The sequence below is a fragment of the Colletotrichum fioriniae genome (genome assembly GCF_027942845.1).
Source record: "Colletotrichum fioriniae strain IMI 355084 chromosome Unknown scaffold_8, whole genome shotgun sequence".
NCBI lineage: Eukaryota > Fungi > Ascomycota > Sordariomycetes > Glomerellales > Glomerellaceae > Colletotrichum > Colletotrichum fioriniae.
In genome coordinates, this window is record NW_027076844.1 from 2,487,531 (window position 1) to 2,509,764 (window position 22,234).

At 38.4% G+C, this 22,234-nt stretch overlaps 5 protein-coding genes across 5 annotated transcripts; 2 read left to right on the top strand and 3 right to left on the bottom strand.

Moving 5' to 3' along the window:
- Positions 1 to 772: 772 nt before the first annotated feature.
- Positions 773 to 2,667, bottom strand: N0V96_007462 (uncharacterized protein; the record flags this gene model as incomplete). Its single annotated transcript, XM_065758027.1, has 5 exons — positions 773 to 1,041; positions 1,106 to 1,784; positions 1,853 to 2,345; positions 2,417 to 2,422; positions 2,660 to 2,667. 5 exons carry the CDS (start codon positions 2,665 to 2,667, stop codon positions 773 to 775), a joined length of 1,455 nt encoding a protein of 484 aa, XP_065613550.1.
- Positions 2,668 to 3,343: 676 nt separating this feature from the next.
- On the bottom strand, positions 3,344 to 4,306 carry N0V96_007463 (uncharacterized protein; the record flags this gene model as incomplete). The annotated part of the gene is made up of 1 exon (XM_065758028.1): positions 3,344 to 4,306. The coding sequence occupies one exon, from the start codon at positions 4,304 to 4,306 to the stop codon at positions 3,344 to 3,346; it is 963 nt and encodes a 320-aa protein (XP_065613551.1).
- A 352-nt stretch (positions 4,307 to 4,658) lies between these two features.
- On the bottom strand, positions 4,659 to 5,683 carry N0V96_007464 (uncharacterized protein; the record flags this gene model as incomplete). The annotated part of the gene is made up of 4 exons (XM_065758029.1): positions 4,659 to 4,675; positions 4,735 to 4,997; positions 5,048 to 5,339; positions 5,395 to 5,683. 4 exons carry the CDS (start codon positions 5,681 to 5,683, stop codon positions 4,659 to 4,661), a joined length of 861 nt encoding a protein of 286 aa, XP_065613552.1.
- A 1,183-nt stretch (positions 5,684 to 6,866) lies between these two features.
- N0V96_007465 (uncharacterized protein) lies at positions 6,867 to 8,438 on the top strand (the record flags this gene model as incomplete). Its single annotated transcript, XM_053191614.2, has 4 exons — positions 6,867 to 6,909; positions 6,969 to 7,364; positions 7,678 to 7,774; positions 7,826 to 8,438. 4 exons carry the CDS (start codon positions 6,867 to 6,869, stop codon positions 8,436 to 8,438), a joined length of 1,149 nt encoding a protein of 382 aa, XP_053051176.2.
- Positions 8,439 to 11,741: 3,303 nt separating this feature from the next.
- N0V96_007466 (uncharacterized protein) lies at positions 11,742 to 13,058 on the top strand (the record flags this gene model as incomplete). The annotated part of the gene is made up of 1 exon (XM_053191616.1): positions 11,742 to 13,058. The coding sequence occupies one exon, from the start codon at positions 11,742 to 11,744 to the stop codon at positions 13,056 to 13,058; it is 1,317 nt and encodes a 438-aa protein (XP_053051178.1).
- Positions 13,059 to 22,234: the final 9,176 nt, after the last annotated feature.

Sequence of the window (22,234 nt, forward strand, 5' to 3'; positions counted from 1 at the left end):
TCATGATGGGAAAATGGGTGTCCTTGAGTTAAACTTCGTCCCCCGTTGCATCGCTACAGCCTGCTGGTGGGCCTCGTCAATTGCCGTTATGGATATCGGTTATCACGTCGCTTGCATGATTGGAGTGTCGTCCGGGCTTTTTTGGACGCGCATCGAAGACGTCCACCCGGTAAACGGACCTTGGGTTCAGTGCTACACCCTGAGCAGATTCTGGAATCGCACGTGGCACCAGAACTTTCGCAGGGGGCTGCAGATTCCTAGCAGAGCCGTGGCCAGGAGAGTCGTCAGAGCACCTAGAGGATCTATGCTCAGTCGGCAAACCCAATCGTACTTTGCATTCGCCTTGTCTGGACTGTACCACTGGGCGGCAGCAAAAATGGCAGCTCCATCCGAGTCTTTCACAAGAACCCTCATCTTTTTCCTATTAATGCCCAACATTCTGCTCTTGGAAGATTTGGCCATTCGTTTTGCTCAGAAGAAACTCGGATGGCGTGGATCCTGGTGGCGTGTTATTGGACTTGTGTGGACTTTCCTTGCTTTGACCATACTCGGTACAGGATTTGTGGACGATTTAGTTGCACCTGGACTTGTGACCGCTTTTCCGGCGCTGCCAATTTCACCCACTTATTATATGCTGAACACCATGGTCGAAAAGAAGGGTTGAATCTGGTTGACCGCATTCATAACTGGGCAATCTAGTGTATTATTGTAGATATGAGGGTTTTTGTAATATTCATAGACTATATGCAATGATTCTAGCCCCCGAAAATCATCATTTGATCTTGTGGCCACCAGGCACTAGGTCCGTGAACAATCCGTCGCTGTCGTAGGTGTGTCTGACCTTTTTCAAGAACTCAACGTTTTCAGCTCCATAGCTTGCGACAGGATCCTGGTCTTCCGCAGCATAGTTCATGTACTTGAAAGGATGATACAAGCCCTTTTCCTTCGCCGTGGCTACGGATTTCTTCAGAACGCTCTTGATGCCGGCAATCACGACAGCATCATCTGTCTCACGAGACCATTCCCAGCCAAAAGAACAGACTGGAAGTCACATGCATCAGCCTACAAGTAACATCTCCATTATGGTAAAAGAGATCAAACTTACCGATGAGCGGTCCAGACTTTTCATCGAGACCCATCACATTTCCTCCGCGCTTGGATTGTGCCCCGATAATGTTCTTCGTCAGGGGTTGGATGCCCAGCATTGGCGCAAAGCGTTCGTCTTCACGTAAGCCATTCTCCAGAGCCCTTTCAACTTCTTCCACAAAGTAGCCAGCCATCAGCTGAAGCAGATCCACATCCATCCTAAAGGTGGCTGTCGTGAACCGGCTCCGCATGCCCGCGGGCTCTGAAAGATTCAGCTCTTCAGCAAGGTCCGATAGTGACGTGACCCTTGCCGTCTTGACAACCTTGGGAGCCCCATACGTCTCGGCATCGTCTCTGAACTTGGAAAAGATAGTAGGTTCCTCTCTTCCGAGGGTGTCATACTGCCCCACGGCCCAGGCGAAGTTACCCTGCATGAACCCAAGGCCCGCAAACAATGAGACATGCTTATCTGACGGGGCGTCGTGTCCGAAATCTACGAAGGCTGACGTGATGGCCGATGTCACGGATGGTAGCAACGGCCAGACGTGCAGGCCTCCCCACATGGGGCCTTGATCATACAAATCCAGATCGAAACGGGTCACGACCCCAAAGTTGTTGCCACCACCGCGAAGCGCTCGGTAGAGATCCGGGTGGGTGGAGTACGAGACGTCGAAGATGCTGCCATTGGCAAGGACAAGCTGGTATCACGTCAGCCTCTCGTGTGGCAAACGTGGAGTCTCGCATTTCGGTTGCGGTCTCGACTTACCTCGTAGTTGCGAACGTTGTCGCACGCCAACCCATGTAATCCAGACAAGTGGCTAAGCCCACCGCCCAGAAGCAATCCTCCAACACCAACCCCTGTAAGTCGACCCCCAACAACAGTCTTGTTCATCTTATCAAGCTCCTTGAAGACCGCCCCCCACTTTGCGCCCGCTCCTATCCGAGCTACGCCGGCACTCGCGTCCACTTTGACATCGCCTAAGCCGGCCATGTTGACCGTGATCCCACCGTGACTGTTACTGAATCCGGGAATGTCCGAGTGGCCGCCCCCGCGGACGGCGAAGGGGCACCCCGTGGAGCGCGACGTCTGCACCACGAGTGCGACATCCTGGGCCCCACGGGCGTGGACGAGGCAGGCCGGCCGGACGGCCTGTTGCTGCTGCGACCAGTACAGAGACTCGACGTCCACTCCCGCTCCAGTGATAGGCTGCTGCTTGAACTCTGCAATGTAGTCGCCAGCCGACTCGACGGATAGCTGCCTAGATAGCGAGACGCACTATCGGTGTCAGGGGGGTGTCACTGAATTTCTTGACGATGGAGCTGTACGTACCGCACTCTGGCACGAATCGTAGTCTGCTATGAGGCCTTTACTCGCCACAAGGGGAGCAAGGAGGACGCAGGTCCAAGTCAAGGTCGATGATAGGCGCATCATCGTCTGGTCTGACGCGGCAAAACCAGGGATTCTGAATACCGGAGAATGACGATAGTTGAGCCAATGATATTAGCTGGAATGTGGGCGTAATATCGGAATCTGGCTGCCTGCTTCTTCCAAGAAGAATCTGCTTCTAATTACTTGCCCATTATTCTAGCCCACGATTCTCAGGCTTAAGTAGGTAAGAATAAGTCATGGTCGAAAGCCGCCCCGTCTAGATCCTAGCAGATGCATTTCGAAGACTGGACATGACGCTCTCTCCTCTAGACACCGGACTTGATTGCTCACCTGCATGTAAGCTTCACGCCCTTTGCCACATGTGTTCGTCCCATGAGTCCCAGTTGCATTCTTTTGGAAAGACCGGTCTCGCCCTATCAAGCGAGAGTGCCCATTGAGGTTGAGCGGGAGTCGGGCCCGCCCCGGGTGTAACCCTGCAGGGGTGGGAGAATATCACCGCTTTACACGCGATGCAGATGGGTGTCATTTAGGATCTAACGTGCAGTAGTCCTTTCTCCAACGGCCCGATCCCTGAAGGATTCTGAACTTAGCGCATCCTTCGCCGCACAAATGGGTACAATGACGGTGGTATATTCACGAGACCCGTTTGCGGGCTTATCCTGCGAGCTAAGCATGATGGCGTTCACAGGCCACGTCGAAACAATACTGTCTGGAACGAAAGATAGGATGCTGTTCCTTAGTAGGATAACGAAAGACATATGCGGTAAGCGCTAAATCAATGTTGTATTGACATCCCACACTAAGAAGATGACCAGAGAGGGGTCGTTACACAGCATGTGTCACAAATCCGCGATCCATCCAACTCGTCTATCCCAACGTGGCAATTCCCTTTGTGCTTAGCTTTGCAAGGCACAGGCGGAGCATGGGGTTGGTGTCTCCCGTCAAACGCTCCAGTCGGTCGATTTCCGACTCCAGCTCCCGCTCCATGTCCCGCAAGCAGTCGAGCGTCTTCTCAAACGCTCCACATTTGCGTAAGCAGCTCACCAGATGCGCCTTGCTCTCCTTGGAAAGCGGAGAAGCGGTAGTCGTGGCCACCGTCGGTCGCTGCCTGAACACGCCAAGAATGTGCCCACGATATTCCGGGTGGTTGGCGAGGCAGTAGACGATGGGGTACGAAAACTTGCCCTCGTCCAGGTCCTCGCAGAGACCCTTTTGGGCCACGTAGTCTCCGAAGTTCATGTAGTCGTCCCGAATCTGAAAGAAGCGCCCGAAGAGCAGAGTCAACCGCTCGAAGTCGAGGCCTGGTGTCTCCGTAGCTGTGCTCTCGGCCTGCATGACCCGTAGCAGCATCCTGAACATGCCGCCGGTCTTATGGTCAATCATGTTGACGTACTCGGCCTCGGTAGGGCATGCCAGGTTGAACTTCCAGTACAGGTCCCAGCTTTGCCCGAGGTAGAGGCCTTCAAGCTCTTCAAGCACTGCTGTCAGTGCAGCTGGACTGAGATTCTGAGCTACTTCCTGTACTGCTCTGACGAACATGAAGTTTGCGCTGTTGATAGACTGGGCTTGGCCGAAGATGACGTGGGCTGATGGGAACCCCCGCCTGAGTGGAGAGTTGTCTTCCAGGTCGTCCAAAATGAGTGATGCATTGTGCAACAGGTTTACAACTGACGTGATTGTCTTGATCGCTGCTGAAGGCACGTGTAGCCAGGTGTTGAGGGCATCAATCAGGGTGCCGCGAACACCTTTGGAAGGCATCCCTGAAATGTAGGCTGCCGGCGCATCCATGGCCAGATTGGACGGTTTGTAATGGGGGTAATGGGAGACCATTTGAATATCGTGTTTTTGACACAAAACATCTGTGTCCATGCTTCTCTTTTTCTGATCAAATGGCTCTTGTTCTGGACTTGCCATTCCGTACTGTGAGAGTTTTCTTTTGACTCCGTTGCCATTGACCACGGTTTTGGCACCGTTTCCGTTAGAGAGAATCTTGATATCGTTGCTTTGAAAATTGGTAGCAGTTTCATTGGTGCTGGGCACAGTCTTGAACCCGTGTCCGTTGTGAATGTGATCAAGACCATGGCCGTTTTGGCCATTTGAAACTGTTTCGTCCTTCCATGCGTTTTGTCTCGGACAGGCAGAGCACCAATAGTGGTTTCCTGAGACCGCTAGGCCAGCACAATCAATCCATCTTCTCAACTTCGATGATATGTTGGGTTGAGCTTTGTAGAGATCATCGCGGCGTTGACAGAAATCACTTTCTGACTTGATGATCCTGGATTTGACCGCCTCCTTCGCATCCTCAACTGAAAGTCCCATTGTTCGGGCGAATAGCTCCACGGCGCTCACAATCCTCTTGGACTGACCAGACTGGAGTTCTCTCAGCTCGCGCTCCCAGCTGAAGTAGTCATTCGCCAATAAAAGACCTTCCGTGGCCGCGTCAATGATGGGCTGCACGAGCTCGTGCTCCGCTTCTGAGAGAGATATTCCCAAGCTGAATTGTAGCATTGGCCAGAAAACTCTAGGAGCTGATTAGGTTTGAGTTCGGAGATGCGGAGAGGGTTTGCTTACAGCATGCCGCCGTTATCACTGCGGTATTGGAGATATTCTTCTAATGTCTGTGCCTCCTTGTCGCTGTTCTTCTCGCTGATAGCAAGCCAGACATCACGAAAGGCAGCGAGCATATTCAACCCAAGCTCATGATCAAGGTTGATACACTCAAGCATGCACTGTGAAACGAGCTTCTTGGTCTTCATTGCCCTTGAGTCAGGATCCAGACTGGTCTTGTCCTCTGGGTCCAAGGCAGCATGGAGTTCATCGTGCTCGGCTTGGGCTTCCTCGATGCTGAGGCCCTCACCAGTATCTCAAAGTTTGTCAGGATTCATACTACGGACAGGAATCTGGGAGGTAAAACTTACCGTCATGAATCAAGCCCAAATCCGAAAGATATGCCAAAACTCCCAGACGCTCGGGAATGGCTTCAGGGTAAATGAGAGAAGACCAGTTGCCAACAGGCGAAAAAGAGAAGTAAGTCTTCTTCTCTCGGCCATCTCCCATTTCCCTGGCCCAGTCCGCGACGAACCGCCGGCTGGCTGCATCAGCGAGGTCGTCCCGTGGATGAACTCGGATCGGAAGGGTTGTAAAGCAACCCGTCTCACGAGCTTCCTCCGCCGGTACGAGTCTCGATCGATACAGTAACGGATCCATAATTGGTAAAATCAGGATAAAATGCTTTGGGAAAGTTCAGTTACCCGTCTCCAAAGATGGAATGACTATATGTGGGTAGCAGAGTCAACCACCTTGTTGTTCTTCCTTCGAGTTTAGATACTTGCATTTTCCTGTTACCTTACTCGACTTCGTAAATAATTGTCTGCCGAATCAACAGCTGCTCCCGAATAGGCTGAGATAAGCCCACGTTCTGGGCCTTACATGTGGGCGGTTCAGGTCTCGGTAGGCTTGGCCGATAACGAGACACCATCACCATCGCAATGCAGGGTAGTTGACTTCGTAGTGGAGGTAGGGGTCTGGGACTTCAATGCTACGTAAACTTACTCAGTACATACATGCAGACTTCTGGCGCTTACGTGATAAGGGCTGGCAGGGGTGTGTCCCATATATTCGAAGCGTGAAGACGCGTGCCAATAGAGATCCGCGACTCTGTGTAGTGGACCCTGATTTCGTCATTTTCTGGAAGGTGAGCAGAAACATGGGAAAGTTTGCACCTATCTAGTTCCGTATGTTTAAACACCGCTCGTAAGCGCTAGTTTAGGGCTTGGGCAAAGGATTCAAGGCCTGCAAAGGGAGGGGGTGGTAGAAAAAAAGGAATCTGGAGGCCCGCCTTGCTTCGGTAGCCTCTGATATTGCTCCGCCGTGAATCGGTGTCCCAGAATTTTATTCCCAGTCCCCCTGTTAGCTTTCAATATGTCACTATCTAGCATTTCAAGAGCCGAGGTTCCGGGAGAGGCTCGCAAAGATCAACCGTACGCACGGGTTTTGAGATCGATCTCAAGAACTGACGTTCCATCCCAGCCCAACTCCATCTGGTCTTGCTTCCGCACTGACGACAATCACGGACCTACACCATGGCCTTCACTTCACCATTGTCGACCTGGAATTCTGGACTGCAATTGAGCCTTGCATTGGTTATCGTATGTCACACTCTGTGGAAGCGATCAAAATGGCCACTGTTCTGACACTTCTTTCTCTTCCAGTTGGCGCTGGTCCTCGTGTCAGTCATTATTCATGGCTGCTTCTTGCATCCTCTCCGCCACATTCCTGGCCCATTTCTGGCCAAATTCTCTCCGGTTGGTCTCTTCTCTCAATGTGTGCGCGAGTGACGATTAAACATGAATTATGAGAACAGCTATGGATTATGAGGGCTCTGCACCGCATGCGGTTCAACTCGGAACTGCAAGCTCTACATCAACAATACGGTAAGAGCCTCAGCATCAACGACCAAAGCTGTTTGACTGACATGATTCGTCTATTTCAGGACATGTCGTGCGAGTCGGACCCAACGAAGTCTCATTTGCTTCACTTGAAGCGGAAACAGCAATTTACGCGAAACAAGAGGACGGTCGCTTTTCCAAGGATGGGACCTTCTTGACGCTTTTCTCGGACCTCGTATTGAACGCTCCGACCCTCATCACCATACCTGACCCTGTACTTCACAGGAAATTGCACAAGGTGATCCAGCAAGCCTTCACCTCTCAAGCGCTTGCAAGGCAGGAACCCATCCAGAAGCTGCATATTGATATGGCCATGTCCGAATTTGAAGAACTCGCCAAGAGCGGCGGTACCGTGGACATCGCTGACACATTGGAGACGATGTTCTGGGAGATCATTGGTGATCTTGCTTTCGGTGAACCTCTCATGTCTGGAAAGCGCCGTAAGTTGAAAGCGGTACCGTGGATATGCCGGCAGAAATAATGCTAAAAAAGCGTCCCAGCCACATACGAGTCATTGAAGCAGCTTGGCAAATCAACGATGCCTATGGTCGAAGCCTTGAGCTTTTTTCTTGCCCTTCCTGGGATTGCTTCAGTACTTGGAATTGCTAGAAGCCTCATCACATCATTGCCGTTTCCGTCGCAACTCTCCAAGCTTGTGCCATCTTCGAAGTTGCGTGAGTGAGTATTTCTGCAAACCTCTTGATCATTCCAGTAATCTGATATGAGTTTTGAACAGCTGCGCCGAAAGGCAAGACGGAAGAGAAGACTTCCTGACCGCTATCATGGGCAGCGAGAAGCAAGACCTGACGCTCGACGCGGATGCATTCTTCAGTAATGCCATGGGCCTGACGTATGTACAACCGAATTTCCTCAATACGACTTTTGCTTAGAAATACCGTAGCCTGGCCGGATACCAGACAACAGCTACGACACTGGCCGCCACTTTCTACCACATCTTGCGCTATCCTGAGGCGTATAACAGAGTTTGCTTCGAGATCCGCTCGACCTTTGCCAGTGACGAAGAAATCACAGGAGCGCGCCTCGGTAGGCTGCCATTCCTGAACGCCTGTATCCGGGAGACCCTGAGGTTGCTTCCACCCGCAAACGGCAAAACGGCGCAGCGTACTGCTCCCTCATGCACCATAGATGGGGTGCACATCCCTGCCGGTACCACAGTATCCGCTGATCTTTACACGATCCAAAGGTCACCGGAGTACTTCGCAGATCCCGCCACCTTCCGCCCTGAGAGATGGCTCGATAGTGTGGAAGATACTGAGTTCAAGGGGGACAACAGGACCGCGTATCGTCCTTTCCTTATTGGAAGCAGGGCATGTATCGGCAGGGAGATGGCGCAGCAGAGCATCCGACTCATTGTTGGAAAATTGCTTTGGACATATGATTTTCAGCAGCTGGATCAGGACGGGTTTGTTTGGGAGCGCGACGCTGGCAGTAGTCTCATTTACACGGATTACAAGGTCATGGTACATGTGATGAAAGCTAGCGGCAGATCATAACGCTGTCAAGCACTATCACGCTGATTCGATGTCAATCACTACTTCGGCGCTCTCCCAAATCTCGAGAAAACGTGCTTCAATAGTTTAGAGAAACCTCACGTTGACCTTTTAGCAACCGTAATACTTGCCGGTGTCATGGCTCAAGAGTTTACGCTGTTTCGCAACTATACTCGGAACCTGTGATGTCAACCTGTGGTATCACAGGGTCGTTGGACACATCGTAACAACGAAAAGACAGTAGTCTACCTCAAGGAGGCAAAAATGCCTCAAGTTGACTGTGGTTCAGCCTGAGGGTGTGCAATATTTTCAACAGATGGCGTTTTTCGTATTGAGTAGGTAGGCTATTCTAGCTCCCGGCGTGCCGGCGAAAGTAGCTGCGAACGTCCCGTGCGGCCCCGGCCGCGACGCTGGCGCCCGAGAAGATCTTTGCAGTAGCGCGAAGTCTCATTGGCTTTAGATATACTAGCCACATGCGTAAGGCGCTTAATATGAATTGGTTTAAGAGCTGCTATCGCCATGCTACACATTTCAGGCAGCCATTGATAATGCCATGGTAATGAAGCAGTGAATAGTGTAAGATTAGTCAGCGTCACGTTGCACCGATGAGACCCTACCTACTCTACATTAGCAAGGTGTTCTCTTTGGGAAATTCTACTATCTAAGTTTCGTTACACTCCTGTGGCTGTGAATACTTAGCTTTGGAGTTGGATACGTTAGTTACTGTGCCGCTTCTCCGCATAGCGGCTGAGACTTATGCAGTTATCCTGATGTCGGCTATAGCTGTGGGCCCATGGCCCGTTCCTAAAATGAGACGTACGAGAGTGAGTTGTGGACGTTCCTATTCTGGGGGACCCTGTCCAGGTTTCGATGCAGTTAGCAGTCTAAACGAAGATAAGGACAATATACTATTATATATTATAATATTATAGCGCGTAATAACAATTATCGGCAGCGACAAGGCGTTACCTAATTCAAGTACGTATAATCTACTTTAAATTAATCCCCTTATAGTTTTCCCCTCGTAAGTCGCACTAATCGGGGTTAGGTGAATTTTGAATGGTGGTCTCATAGCAATAATACTCGTACCTTGCCCACGACGGCAAGACGTGGTCAGGCAAATCACGGGTAGGTGCATACCGGAGTTTGCTTTGGTCTCATTGCAAGGTACGATATAATTCACTACCGTTTAAACCGACTAACCGGGTCAGTAAGTTTGCAGACCCTTAGAAACTGTTCCCGTATCCAGACGACCTGGTTCCCACGCAGCCCACGACAGATGAGCTCTCCGCCCTCCCTTGACAGCACTCTAATCAGGCTGTTCAAGTGAAGCAGTGCGTGCGAAGGGCCCTGAACCAGTATATGCCTCTTGTAATCTGGGAGACTCATCGCCTGATCTCCTTGGAGATACTGCGAACGCACGGCTTCGTCCAAGTCTTGGTCGTGGTAGTTGGGGATTCTGATCGCTGGGTCCGTTAAGTCGTGCAAGCCTCCATGATTCTGGCGGTTGCCCAGGTAGAACGGCACGGATCGGCAGATGGAGTCCACCAACTCCCTGCCGCGATTGGGATCTGTGAAACTGTATTCCTTGGTAGCAATCGAGATAGTTTGCTGCAGCGCCTCGGGGGGGCGCTTTCGCAAGCAGATAGAGCCCCATCCGCAAGACCATGAGCCGGCAAACGCGCCATACATTCCAGATCGTGGCAATCTGGACCGTCGGGTATATATCGCAGAACCCAAAGTAAGCAAAGGTGTCTTCTTCGAGCTTTGCATAAGGCTGCCATGAGGCCGGCACCAACTGAACCCAATCCAACAGTTGTGCATCAACTGATGAAGCGTCCTGCCACCAAGTCGCGAGGGCCAGACCATCCAGATTATTCTTGGCCAGGCCGCACATGAAGGTGGATAGTCTCTTCTGCAAATCTGCAATCGAGAGCCCGATCAGGTCCAAGACTGCACTCGGGCTAGCTAGCAAAGAATCGTCCCACCCGGCATCGAACCAAACATCCAGGTCCGAGGTGTCGTCCGGTTGCATTTCCATGTATGTCGACACATCACAGTGCCGCAGGTAGCTCCTCAAGTATGCACGGCAATCCGAGTCCGGGACGCTCCCGGTGCCATGTTCGAGCAATGCACGAGCCCCGTCCTGGTGAACACGCATGGTATTCTGGTGCGTCGATCGAGCAGCGAGACTCTCATAGAAATGCATCAAGATGCTGCCGAGGACAGTACTGTCCTTTGACCGCTCGAGGGGATCACTGAGAGCTGCTTGCAGGCGACTCAACGCCCTGGTAAACGGAGGATGAGGCGTTCGATAGCTGTTTGTTGGGTTCTTTAACAAACTCCAGAGCTTCGTTGACACGGCGGTCAAGATAGTCGAGAGGACAGAATCCGGGTGCTCCTTGGCTACGACAGGGAAAAGAGGCTCTAGGAAGCCCTGGGTCGAGTGAAAACTACGTCCCAAGCCTGCGATCGAGGTGAGGAAGAAGCAGACAGCGAATGATTCGTCGCTGGGGGTAATCGTTGCTGGCATGACAGCCTGCCTTGTCCATTCTGGCGTTGTTAACATGCGAGGGCTCCTGGGCCGTGATGTCGACGAAAGGAGCCTTGGACCAGTGCCCCGGTCCACGAACCGAATCCTGCGTGTCTTTTTCTCTGGTTCGTAACCTCCACACACCCGTCGTAGCCGGAGACATTCACGGCAGCTGGGCCTGTCCTCGTCGCATTTGACGCGTCGTTTGCGACATGTCGAGCAGCCCTTTGAGGGGCCATGGTTGACCATGTCTGCTGCGCAATGATCACGAGGACCGATGTTGCTTCTGGCTGAGAGTTGCCACGCGGCCGATTCTGTTTGCGATTCGTCGCATCCAGGAACTGAGTTATAAATACCGTCGTGCGAAAATTAGATAGCCTAAGCAAACGAATCATAGATTATTGAGTTGAGGAAGAGGGGAGCATTGGACAGTTGCTTCAATGGAGCGACGGGAGTTCCGAAAGCCGTAGGGTGGCTGAATCCGGAGAGGGGCAGAGTATTACAAGGCGACCAATCGCAAAGAAATTGCCTTGTTTGTCTTAGTCGTCCATCACCGCATCCCACCAATCGTAAACAGGCGCGATACGGCTAGTACATGATATAAGTGAAGCTGGGTTGTGGGTTGCTCTCGCTGGAACAAATTGTGAGAACAAGAAAATGAAGATAAAAGGCAGTGCATCCGATGCCGAGAACATTGCAACGTGATCAATACCGTCATTAGCAACTCTACCCAATCTTCTCTAGCATCCACTTACTTTTGAGTGCCTTTTAACATGAAGTCGATTTCACTGTTCAGCACTGTTCTCCTCGGGGCGACCGTAGCCTCAAATTCTATTCTCTCCCGCGACTCTGGGCTACTATCTTCGTCGCAGAAGCTGGATGATCCCGTCATCCTCTTGAGCGAGGATGAAAGCTTCCATTTCGAGCTACTCTTCACCCTAGGAAACACCATATTCGGGGCTGGCGACGTCAACGACGTCTTGGCAGCAGCGAAAGACATCAAGGCCGGGAACGTCACCAGTTGGCTTGACACCTTCCATACGTTGGCCGAATATACCAAGAAACAAGCCGAGGATGCAGACAATGCGTACGATTTATTGAATGTCCGGGAAGCCTGGTTCGCCGCATCGAACTACTACCGTCAGGCCGACTTCTACAACCATGCGAACTGGACGGACCCTCGTATCAATAGCTTCTGGCTCGAGCAACGCGCTGCGTTCGACAAGGCGCTTGCTATACTGCCGGTTCCTGGCGAACGTATCCAGATCCCGACCGACAACTTCACCATTGAAGCAATCTGGTACACAGCCGCAGCCGACGGGGCCACACGGCCGACCTTGGTTATCGGCAACGGATACGATGCCAGCCAGGAAGATTCTTACCACTCGTTCGTCGTACCAGCCTTGGCCCGTGGCTGGAATGTTATGACCTATGAAGGGCCAGGGCAGCCCACGGTTCGCCGCAACGATGACATTGGTTTCATCCCTGATTGGGAGAAGGTTCTTTCGCCAGTGATCGACGAGTTGATGAATCGCAAACGCTGCTTCATCGATGAAGACCGGCTGGTCCTTGTTGGCGTTTCAATGGGTGGGTATCTAGCTGCTCGTGCCGCTGCGTTTGAACCTCGGATCAAGGCTCTTATTCTCAATGGCGGCGTGTGGGATGTCTACGAGGGATACACGGGTCAGCTGACCCCAGACCTGAAGGAACTTCTCGCTGCGGGCAGGCAAGAGGAATTTGACGAGGCTACTTTGCCACTCTTGGATAGCCCACAGGTGCCTACAGGGATGCGTTGGGGTCTAGGACACGGACTATGGTGCTTCAAACAGCATTCCCCGTACCTATGGCTCGAATCGCTCAAGCAGTACACTCTCAAGGATATTATTGAGAAGATCAACGTACCCGTCCTTGTCGTCGATTCGGAGTTTGAAGGGTTCTTCGTTGGCCAGCCCGAGGTTGTAAAGGACGCTCTCGGCGATAAGGCAACTTACAAGTTTTTCAATAGAACAGCTGGATATCACGTCCAAGTTGGAGCTGGGCAGGAGTGGAACAGGTATCAGTTTTCCTGGCTGAACAAGACACTAGGATGAGCACGATTAATAAGGTTATTAGCACGGTTACTAGAAGCGACATATAACCGGGCTGTTAGAAGGGATAATGAAGCGGAGATGGCCAAGGGAATTTTAACGAGTATTAAACTAAAGAAGCCTTCTATTAATATCTTCTATTTAAAAGCATTAAGCTAAGGGTAATAACTATGAATTTATAAAAATAGCTTATTAAGTAGGCAAAATCCGTTTAGGTTTAAGAAATTTTTTAAAAAAAGCTAACTTTTATTTTAATAAAAAACCTAATATAGTAAACACGACGAACTATAATAGAGTTAATAAAAAATACTAAATAAAATAAATATAAGGTATAAAAATAGGGGGGTAGAGTTAATAGAGATTATATAAGGTAAAGTTAATAAATATTATTTAAAAATAAACTAACTAAAAAATAGGATATATTGATTTATTTTAATTCGCTTATAACGCTTATAACTTTATAATTATTTAACTTTTATATTATTATTATAAAGTAGTAATTAAGATCTTAATAATTTTATAATAGGGTACGGGTTAAATTAATTACGGGCTAGATAGTACCTACTACTATACTTAAAAAAAGGAATAATTCTAATATTTAATATAACGCTATAATAAAAATAATTACTTATTAAAAATAATTACTTATTTAATAATATTTTAATTTAATTATAATTAATATAGTTTACTACTTTTTAAGATTTTTATTACTTATTATACCCTTATTATAATAACTACTTAATATAATAAATAAATTACTTTTTTTTAGCTATTATTCTATAGCTAAAAGATTTATTATTATAAAACGTAACTTACTTAATTATGGTAGTTACGTATTATATTACGGCTAGCTAGTTATAATAAGTATATTAATAAAAGTTAAGGCTATAATAACTAAATAAATAATATTATAATTATAAATAACTTCCCTTAGCATATACGATTCTTAGGATTTTAATTAGTTCTAGTTAAAATATAGCTTTTTATTAATTATATATCCGGCCTATATAAACCTTTTTTATTATAAAAAAAAGTATAATACTAAAAAACTAGTCGTCCTATATAAAAAACTAATTAATGCCCTTTATAAATTTTATTTAAATAACTTTTTATTTTTTTAAAATTAGCTAATTATAATTCGATTACTTTTTTTATTATAAAAATAGATATTTATAACTTTATTATTATTATTATATATAAAGTTTTATAAATTCGCTATCTTTTTTATTTAATAAAAGTCTTATTAATATATTTTTATAAAGTATATTTAGTTATTTTATATCTGAAAGTTATATACTTTTTTTAAATTTACTTAACGAGTTATTAATAAGTATTTTTATTTTTTTTAAATTTTTTAATTTCGTTTTGCGTATATTTATATATTACGGCTAGCTAGTCGTAATAAGTATATTAATAGAAGTTAAGGCTATAATAACTAAATAAATAGTATCATAATCGTAAATAGTTTCCCTAAAGCTATATTTATAAGTTATAAAGTAAGTAAGGCTTTAGTAATTAATCATAATCTTATTAAAAAGAGTTCTTAGTAAAAATAACTAAAAATAATTATAAAATCTAATACTAAGTTAATTACTAAAGAAGCTATAAGAAGTTTATTTTTAAGCTTAGCTTAAGTTTATATTATATATAAGTTTTATTTATAAATATATCCTTTATAATATTATTATTTATAATTACTTAACTATTTATTAAATAGTCGTCCGTCTTATTTATATATAATTATTTATCCTACTTTTTTATAGGCATCCGTTCTTTATTTTATCGTACGATTTTAGTTATATAACTTATTTATAGTTCTTTTATTCTAAAAAGAGTTATCTTAGGTTTGTTTTTTTTATATATATAGTATAATAGCCGCTATAAGTTTTATAGGGCGGCCCCTAGTCTTATTATATTTATTAAGTCATAATATTAGCTTCTCTTCTTAAAGGTCTAGTTTTCTAAGCCTATAAATAAGTTATCTATTCTTAAGTTAGGGAATTATTAAGTTTATTTTATTAAAAAATGTACTAATACGATATTAAATTAAATTAAAAAAATTAAAATCTTAAGTAGCCGTATTTTATTATAAGCTATTACGTATTATTTATTTTTTTTAATAAAGGTATAGAAATAATACTTTATTTAAATTATTATTCGCATAGTATTTAGTATTTAGTCCTTTTTAATTTTAATATTTACGGGATATACTATTACTTAGGTATATTATATAATACTTTTATTAATACTATTTATACCTATAAGTAATCGTAATCCTTATTTAATAATCTAGGCTAATTTAGTATAATTAATTATTTAGTAATAGAATTTAATTAGTTAGATTATAAAGAGTAGGTAGAGGAGTTATGCTTTTAAAAAAGGGCTATAGAGTTATAAAAAAAGGCTAAGGCTTATTAAAGGGCTTAGGCTAAGTTAAATAAATTATTATTTAAATTAGAGCGTCTTTATACTTAGAAATAAATAGTATTTAAAAAAGAATTATATTATATTAAAAGAATTTTTTAAAGATACTAAAAAATATTTTATTAGCGGCCCGCGAGTATAAGTTAATAATACCTTCAGGGGTTATTAATTAGGACGCTATAATAGCTAGGAGTTCTAGTTTTAATTTTAATTTTAGTACTCCTTAAGAAGTTATTAAAAATTTTAGAGGTTTATAATAAGTTTTTATATATTTTTTTTATATCCGTAATTTTTTTATTTAATTAAGAATTCTCGTGTTTTATTCTTAACCCTATAATTAATAATTTTTTTTAACTTCGTATTTTAATTTATTAGGTTTTATAATAATATAATTTTTTTGTATATAAACTTTTAGGTATTAGTTCGAGAAGTGAAATATAAAAAAACTAGATAATATTTTATTATATTTAAGAGTTTTAGCTTATAGTTAATATTTAAGACTTTTTTAAATAATTTTAAAAAGTCTAAGTTTTTTATAATTTAGTTTATTATTTAGTTATTTTATTTTAATATTATAACAAAGGAGATAGGTACTATCCCCCTTTTTTTAAAATTAGTTTTTTAATTTTTAATTTATTTACGTTTTTTTTATACATTAGTGTACGAATTCGAGATCTAAAAAATATTTTTTTTAAATTTTTTTAAGTTTTATTACGTTTACTACTACCTTAATAGCTTATAGCCCTTATTTTATTTTTTTTATATACTATTAGTTAGTATTCATAATTTAGGTAGAACAGGGGATTCTTTTATACTTTTACTAACTATATTGTTATATGCGAATTAGGCTATTAGTAATAATATTACTTAGTTATTCTAATCGTAGTTTATATAATAACAGAGGTATGTCTTAAGAATTTAGTTAATTTTTTTTATTTAATTATTAGTTTGCGGATAGAAGGTAGTTAATAATTTATAATTTATATTAAGTTACGAGATTAGGGATTTCTAAAACTTTAAAATAAATAAAGTACTTCTATTAAAAAATAATTTCTTTTAGCGTACTATAGGTAATAATAATATTTTTTAAAAAACGTATATACTAATTCTTTTGCGTTACTAGTTTTTTTTATAAAGTATAAAATAAGCAAATTTAGTAAGTTAATTAATTATAACTAGGATACTATCATATTATATATTTATAAGTAGTTTTTTAAACTTTAGTAATTTAATAATAAAGTCCTATAAAATCGATTACTATATTTCTATAAGTAGTTATAATAGTTATAATTTATTATATAGTTTATATAAGCTATTTTTATTTTTTTTATAAATTGCGTAGTCTTTAATTACGTTAATAATTTTAGTACGTATAGCGGATTTATTATAATATTAACGAATCCGTTTTTTATATTTTAATAACTCCTTAATAACTATATGCGGGTATATTATAAATTTTTTAAAATAAGCTTAGAAGTTATTCTTTTTATCGGGCTAGTATTAATCTTTTTAGTTATTATAAAAAGTTTTATAATTAGTATAAAGCTACCGTCCCTTTTTTTTTAAAAATAACTTACGTTTTTTTAAAAACTATAACTTCGTAATTAGGTTTTTTATTAAGAGCGTTTACTCTACTATTTTTTTAAACCTTTTTAATAAATAATTTAGAAGTTATATTTAAATAAGAACTCGCTCTATTTAACTTATTATTTATTTAAATTCTTATTTATCATAAAGTTTACTAAGTTCTTATAGTCTATATAAACCGTAACTTTATACTTAGTTCTAAATAGTTATAGTTTTTTATTTTTAAAATATTTTAATAATAGCTATTAATTCTTTATTATAGATTTATTAATTTAATTTTACTCTATAAAATACCTTAGAGTAGAAGTAATATAAATAAAGTTTTTTTATTTATCTTATTATTTTAGAACTACTCTTATAGCAAAGTCCGAGGTATTGGTTTCGATTTCGAAAAAGTTTTTTTAGGGTCTAGGATTATAATAATTAGTTCAGAAATAACTAGGTCCTTAACCTTAGTAAATACTTTTTTCGTATTTAGAGTCCCTAAATAAATAAGTTATTTTTTTATATTAAGTTATTAAGAGGTTTAATAATATTAATATAGTTTTTTAAAGAATTATTAATAGAAGTTAACAAATCCTAAAAAATCCTTATACGTCCTTAACGTTTTTGTAATATAAGCTAGTCCTTAATTACTTTTACTTTTAATACTTATATATAGATTTATCCTAGTATTATAATATATTTAAAAAAGTTTACTTTTTAAATATAGAACTCGTATTTAAAGGGTTCGGTATATAGTTTAGTATTTTAAAATTTTTTAAAATACTATATAAATATACTTTTTATATATTTTAAAGTTAGGAGAGAAAATAAGAATATCGTTAATATAAATAATAATAAAAATATTAACGTACTCCCAGAGTATATAATTAACTATTATTTAAAAGGTTATTAGAGTATTAGTAAGTCCGAAGGGTATAACAAGATATTTAAAAAGTCTTCTATAAGTTCGAAATACTATTTTCTATTTATCTCTTTTTTTTAATTCGAATTTAGTTAAATACTTTTTTTAAGATCTATTATAGTAAACTAATTAGCTTTATAAAATAGATCTTTAAGTTTAATAATAAGTAATAAAAGATAGTAATTCTTTTTTATAATTTTGTTAAGTTTCTTATAGTTAATAATAAGTCTTAGTTTTTTTCTTTCTTTTTTTTAATATAAAAAAATAGGGGTAATTTAATAGGGGATTTCGAGGGTTAAATATATCCTTTTTCGAGTTTTTTATTAATATATTCGTTAAGATAGTTTTATTCTTTTTTAGTTTATAAGGTATATAGGGAAGAACTTAGGTTATGTTCCTTCTTTAAGTTCGATCTTTATATCCTAATTACTATATTTTAGTAATTTTATTTTTTTTAAGTTCTATAAATAGTCTTATATATTTTTTAATACTCCTTAAGTATAGTTTAGAGTCGTTCTAATCTTTAATCGTTTATATTAAGTACGAACTTTTTAAAGCCTTTTATTATCTTAGCAAAAGCTATATATATTATATAAGAGTTATAAGAAATTCGTTTAAACCTTTTTTTTTAGTCATTTAGTAACTAAATTTACTTATTAAACCTAGCTAGTAATTTAATTTATTTATAGGTTATGTTTTCATAACTACGAGATTTTTAAAATAACGTTAATATTTCTAATTTCTGTAATATTATATTATAATTGATCTTTATAATTATTAATATATATTAAGAGGTATACGGTCTCTCGATTAATATATTTATTATCGTAATTAACTCTTTTTTCTTTCTACTATTTATAATTAGTATAAGTTATCTTTTTTATATCTATAGTAAGTTAAATTTATTTATTATCTTTAGTAATATAAAACTTCTTTATACGCCGCTATTAATTATAGTACGTAGTTATTATTTATATATAACGAGTTTAATTAGTAAGTATGCGTTATGTCATTATTTAGTTATATATAGGAATTTGTTTTTAATATTCGCTTTTTGTCATTCTTTTATAATTAGCTTTTTTAGTTTTTTAATATTTTATTTTTTAATTATTCTTTTTGTTTTATTTATTTTTGTTATTCTTTCTAGGCTCGTGTTTTAGGGATATAGTAGATCTAATATTAGTCGTGCCTATAATCAGTCTATATTATATTATTATTATTCTAATATTATATAGGGAAGTCTAGGCTTAGTCTAAATATTACTTTATAAATCTTATTAAAATATATAATTATTTAGTTTAGTAACTAATCGTTAATATAAATATTTTTAATAAGTCGGTTATTACGTTTTTGTAAGTAAAAGTAGTTATCTTTTTTTTAAATAAGAGGTACTAAAAGTATTTATTATCTAAGCATTCTATTTAAAACAATTCTTTATAGAATATATCCTTAATATTAAGTAAAGAGCTATTTCTTTTTACTTAGGGTATTATAAGAATTTTTTTTAGGTTTTATTATTCCGTAAAATTATAATATTTATTTATTATTGAATAAATTAATATTTTTATATTAGTTTTTATTAAAATCCTCTTTAGAGCTAGTATTATTAATATTAGGATAAGATCTATAACTAATTTTTTATTTAAGTACGTCGTTAAGTAACGTTACGAGGTTTATTTAAGTTATATAGTAATTCTTTACTAAAAAATAAGTTCGCTAAAGCCTACGTAAGGTTCTTTATTAAGTTAGAAATTAATTTTTTTTTAACTTTTTTTAAAATTAAGGTCTAATCTTTTAATTATTTTAATTTTATTTTTTACATAATAAGTTTTTAAGCTATTTTTTTAATTTTACGAATAAATTTTTTTGTTACCGTCCTTTTATCTTATTATATAAATAGACTTAGTTAGGACTTTTTTTTTAAGTCGGGTTTTCTAAGCCTAAGGGGTCGTTTTTATTTACTATTTTACTATATTATATAGACGAGATTATTTATAATTTCTTTTTATATTAGGTCCTCTTTTTTTTAAACTTAAGAAGTTATTCTCTCGTACTTACTTAGAGTTTTTATATAATTCTTTTCTTAAAGAAATAAAGGGTATCCTTTATAATAGGGTCCGTCTTAGCCTTCTCTTTTATATTTTTATAAATTTAAAAAAGTATAGTAATATATTTAAAATTATTATTTTTTAAAGGTATTTAGTTAATATACTAGAATAACTTTTTCTTTAGTTACTATAATTAGTATTTTTAATAAGTAATAGAGTAGTACTATATTCTAATTGTTCGTTATCTTTAGGTTTTTTTAGATATTATCTAGTTTATTCTTTATTATTTTAATAAGCAGAAATAGTTATTATTATAGTAGGCTGTCTATAAAAAGTTATCCGTAAGGGACTTTTTTACTCGCAATATTAATTTATTTTTTTAGAATAGGTTAGTATTAGATATACTTAGGTTATTAATAGTTTCTAGCTATATATCCTAGCTTATTATAGTTATAGTATTTAAAGTTTTTCTTTAGGCAGTTATTTTTTTTTAGTAACGCTAAGGTTTATAAAATTATTATATTATTTATAAGCGGTATTCTAGCGGTTATTATTTTAATTATTTTGGGGTTTTTAATTTGTTTAGAAGCTATATTAGGGTTACTATTAGTACTTACGTCCTATATTAGGTCGTTTTTTTTTATGTTTATAAAGTTAGTTATTAATTTTAATAGTAAGTTCGCTGTATTAAAAGAAGTCGTTTAGTTTATTAAGCTTAATTAGTTCGTCCTTAACTTCGTTTTTTAGTCCTTAATAAAATATAAATATTTTAATATTATTAATAAGATCTAGTTAAGTATTAAAATATTTAAATTTAGTGAGTATTTTTTTTACTAATTTAGTTTATTATAGTTATGCGAGGTTATACTTAGTTTATCGTTTTTTATTAGGATTTTAAAATAAGGACTTAAGAGCTTTTTTAAATTTATTAAAGCTATAATAAATATCGCGTACTTTAGTAAAATATTTATTAAAAGTCTTTTTATTAAAGTATTTTTTTTAAATAGGTTTAAACTATTTAAGGGCTCGTTCCTTAAAAAAACTAGCGGTATATATAACTTTTTTAATTTTATTAATAAAATCTTTATAATAGAAGTTTTAATAGTTCTTAACTTAGATTAGAAATCTTTTAAAAGTACTTAGGGTACTATTATAAATAATAAGTATACTAAGTTTAAGCTTTTATTATCCTTTTTAGAGAGGGTACTAATAATATTAGTAATAGCTTAGAAAGTATTAACTTCTTTTTAAAAAGCTTAGATATTATTACTTACTTTTTATTCTTTAAATTAAATAACTTTATTTTCTAGAGCTTAGATATATTAAGGTTTATTTCCGAATTATTAAAATATAATTTTAAGGTTCTAGAGCTTATTTATAATTTTATTATATATAATTTATATTTTAATAATATTTACGTCTTTTTTTTAACTCTTTTTTAGAGTTATTTATAGGTTTTTTTTAAGAATAACCTCGTTATTAGAGTTAATATTTATTAGGGCTATTTTTATTTTTTTTTAGTTAAGTTTTAAATAAGTTACTTAGAAAAAGTAAAAGAGCCCAGAGTAAAGTAATTTAGTTAAGGCGCGAGAAAATATTATTTATACTATTTAGTTAGTTTTTTATAAAGTAAACTTATTAAATAAGAATAATTAAAGTATTATAACTAGCTAGTTATAGTAAGTATATTAATAAAAGTTAAGGTTACGATAATTAAATAAATAGTGTTATAGTCATAAATAGCTTTTCTAAAACTATATTTATAAGTCGTAAAATAAATAAGGCTTTAGTAATTAATCGTAGTTTTATTAAAAAGAGTTTTTTAGTAAAAATAGCTAAAGGTAATCGTAAGATTTAATACTAAGTTAATTATTAAAGAAGCTATAAAAAGTTTATTTTTAAGCCCGGCTTAAGTTTATATTATATATAAGTTTTATTTATAAATATATTTTTTATAATATTACTATTTATGATTACCTAACCGTTTACTAAACGGTTATTCGTTTTATTTATATATAATTATCTATCTTATTTTTTTATAGGCATCTATTTTTTTATTTTATTATGCGATCTTGGTTATATAACTTATCTATAGTTCTTCTATCCTAAGAGGAGTTATCCTAAGTTCGTTCCTTTTATATATATAGTATAGTAGCCGCTATAGGTCTTATAGAGCGGCCCCTAGCCTTATTATATTTATTAGGTCGTAATAT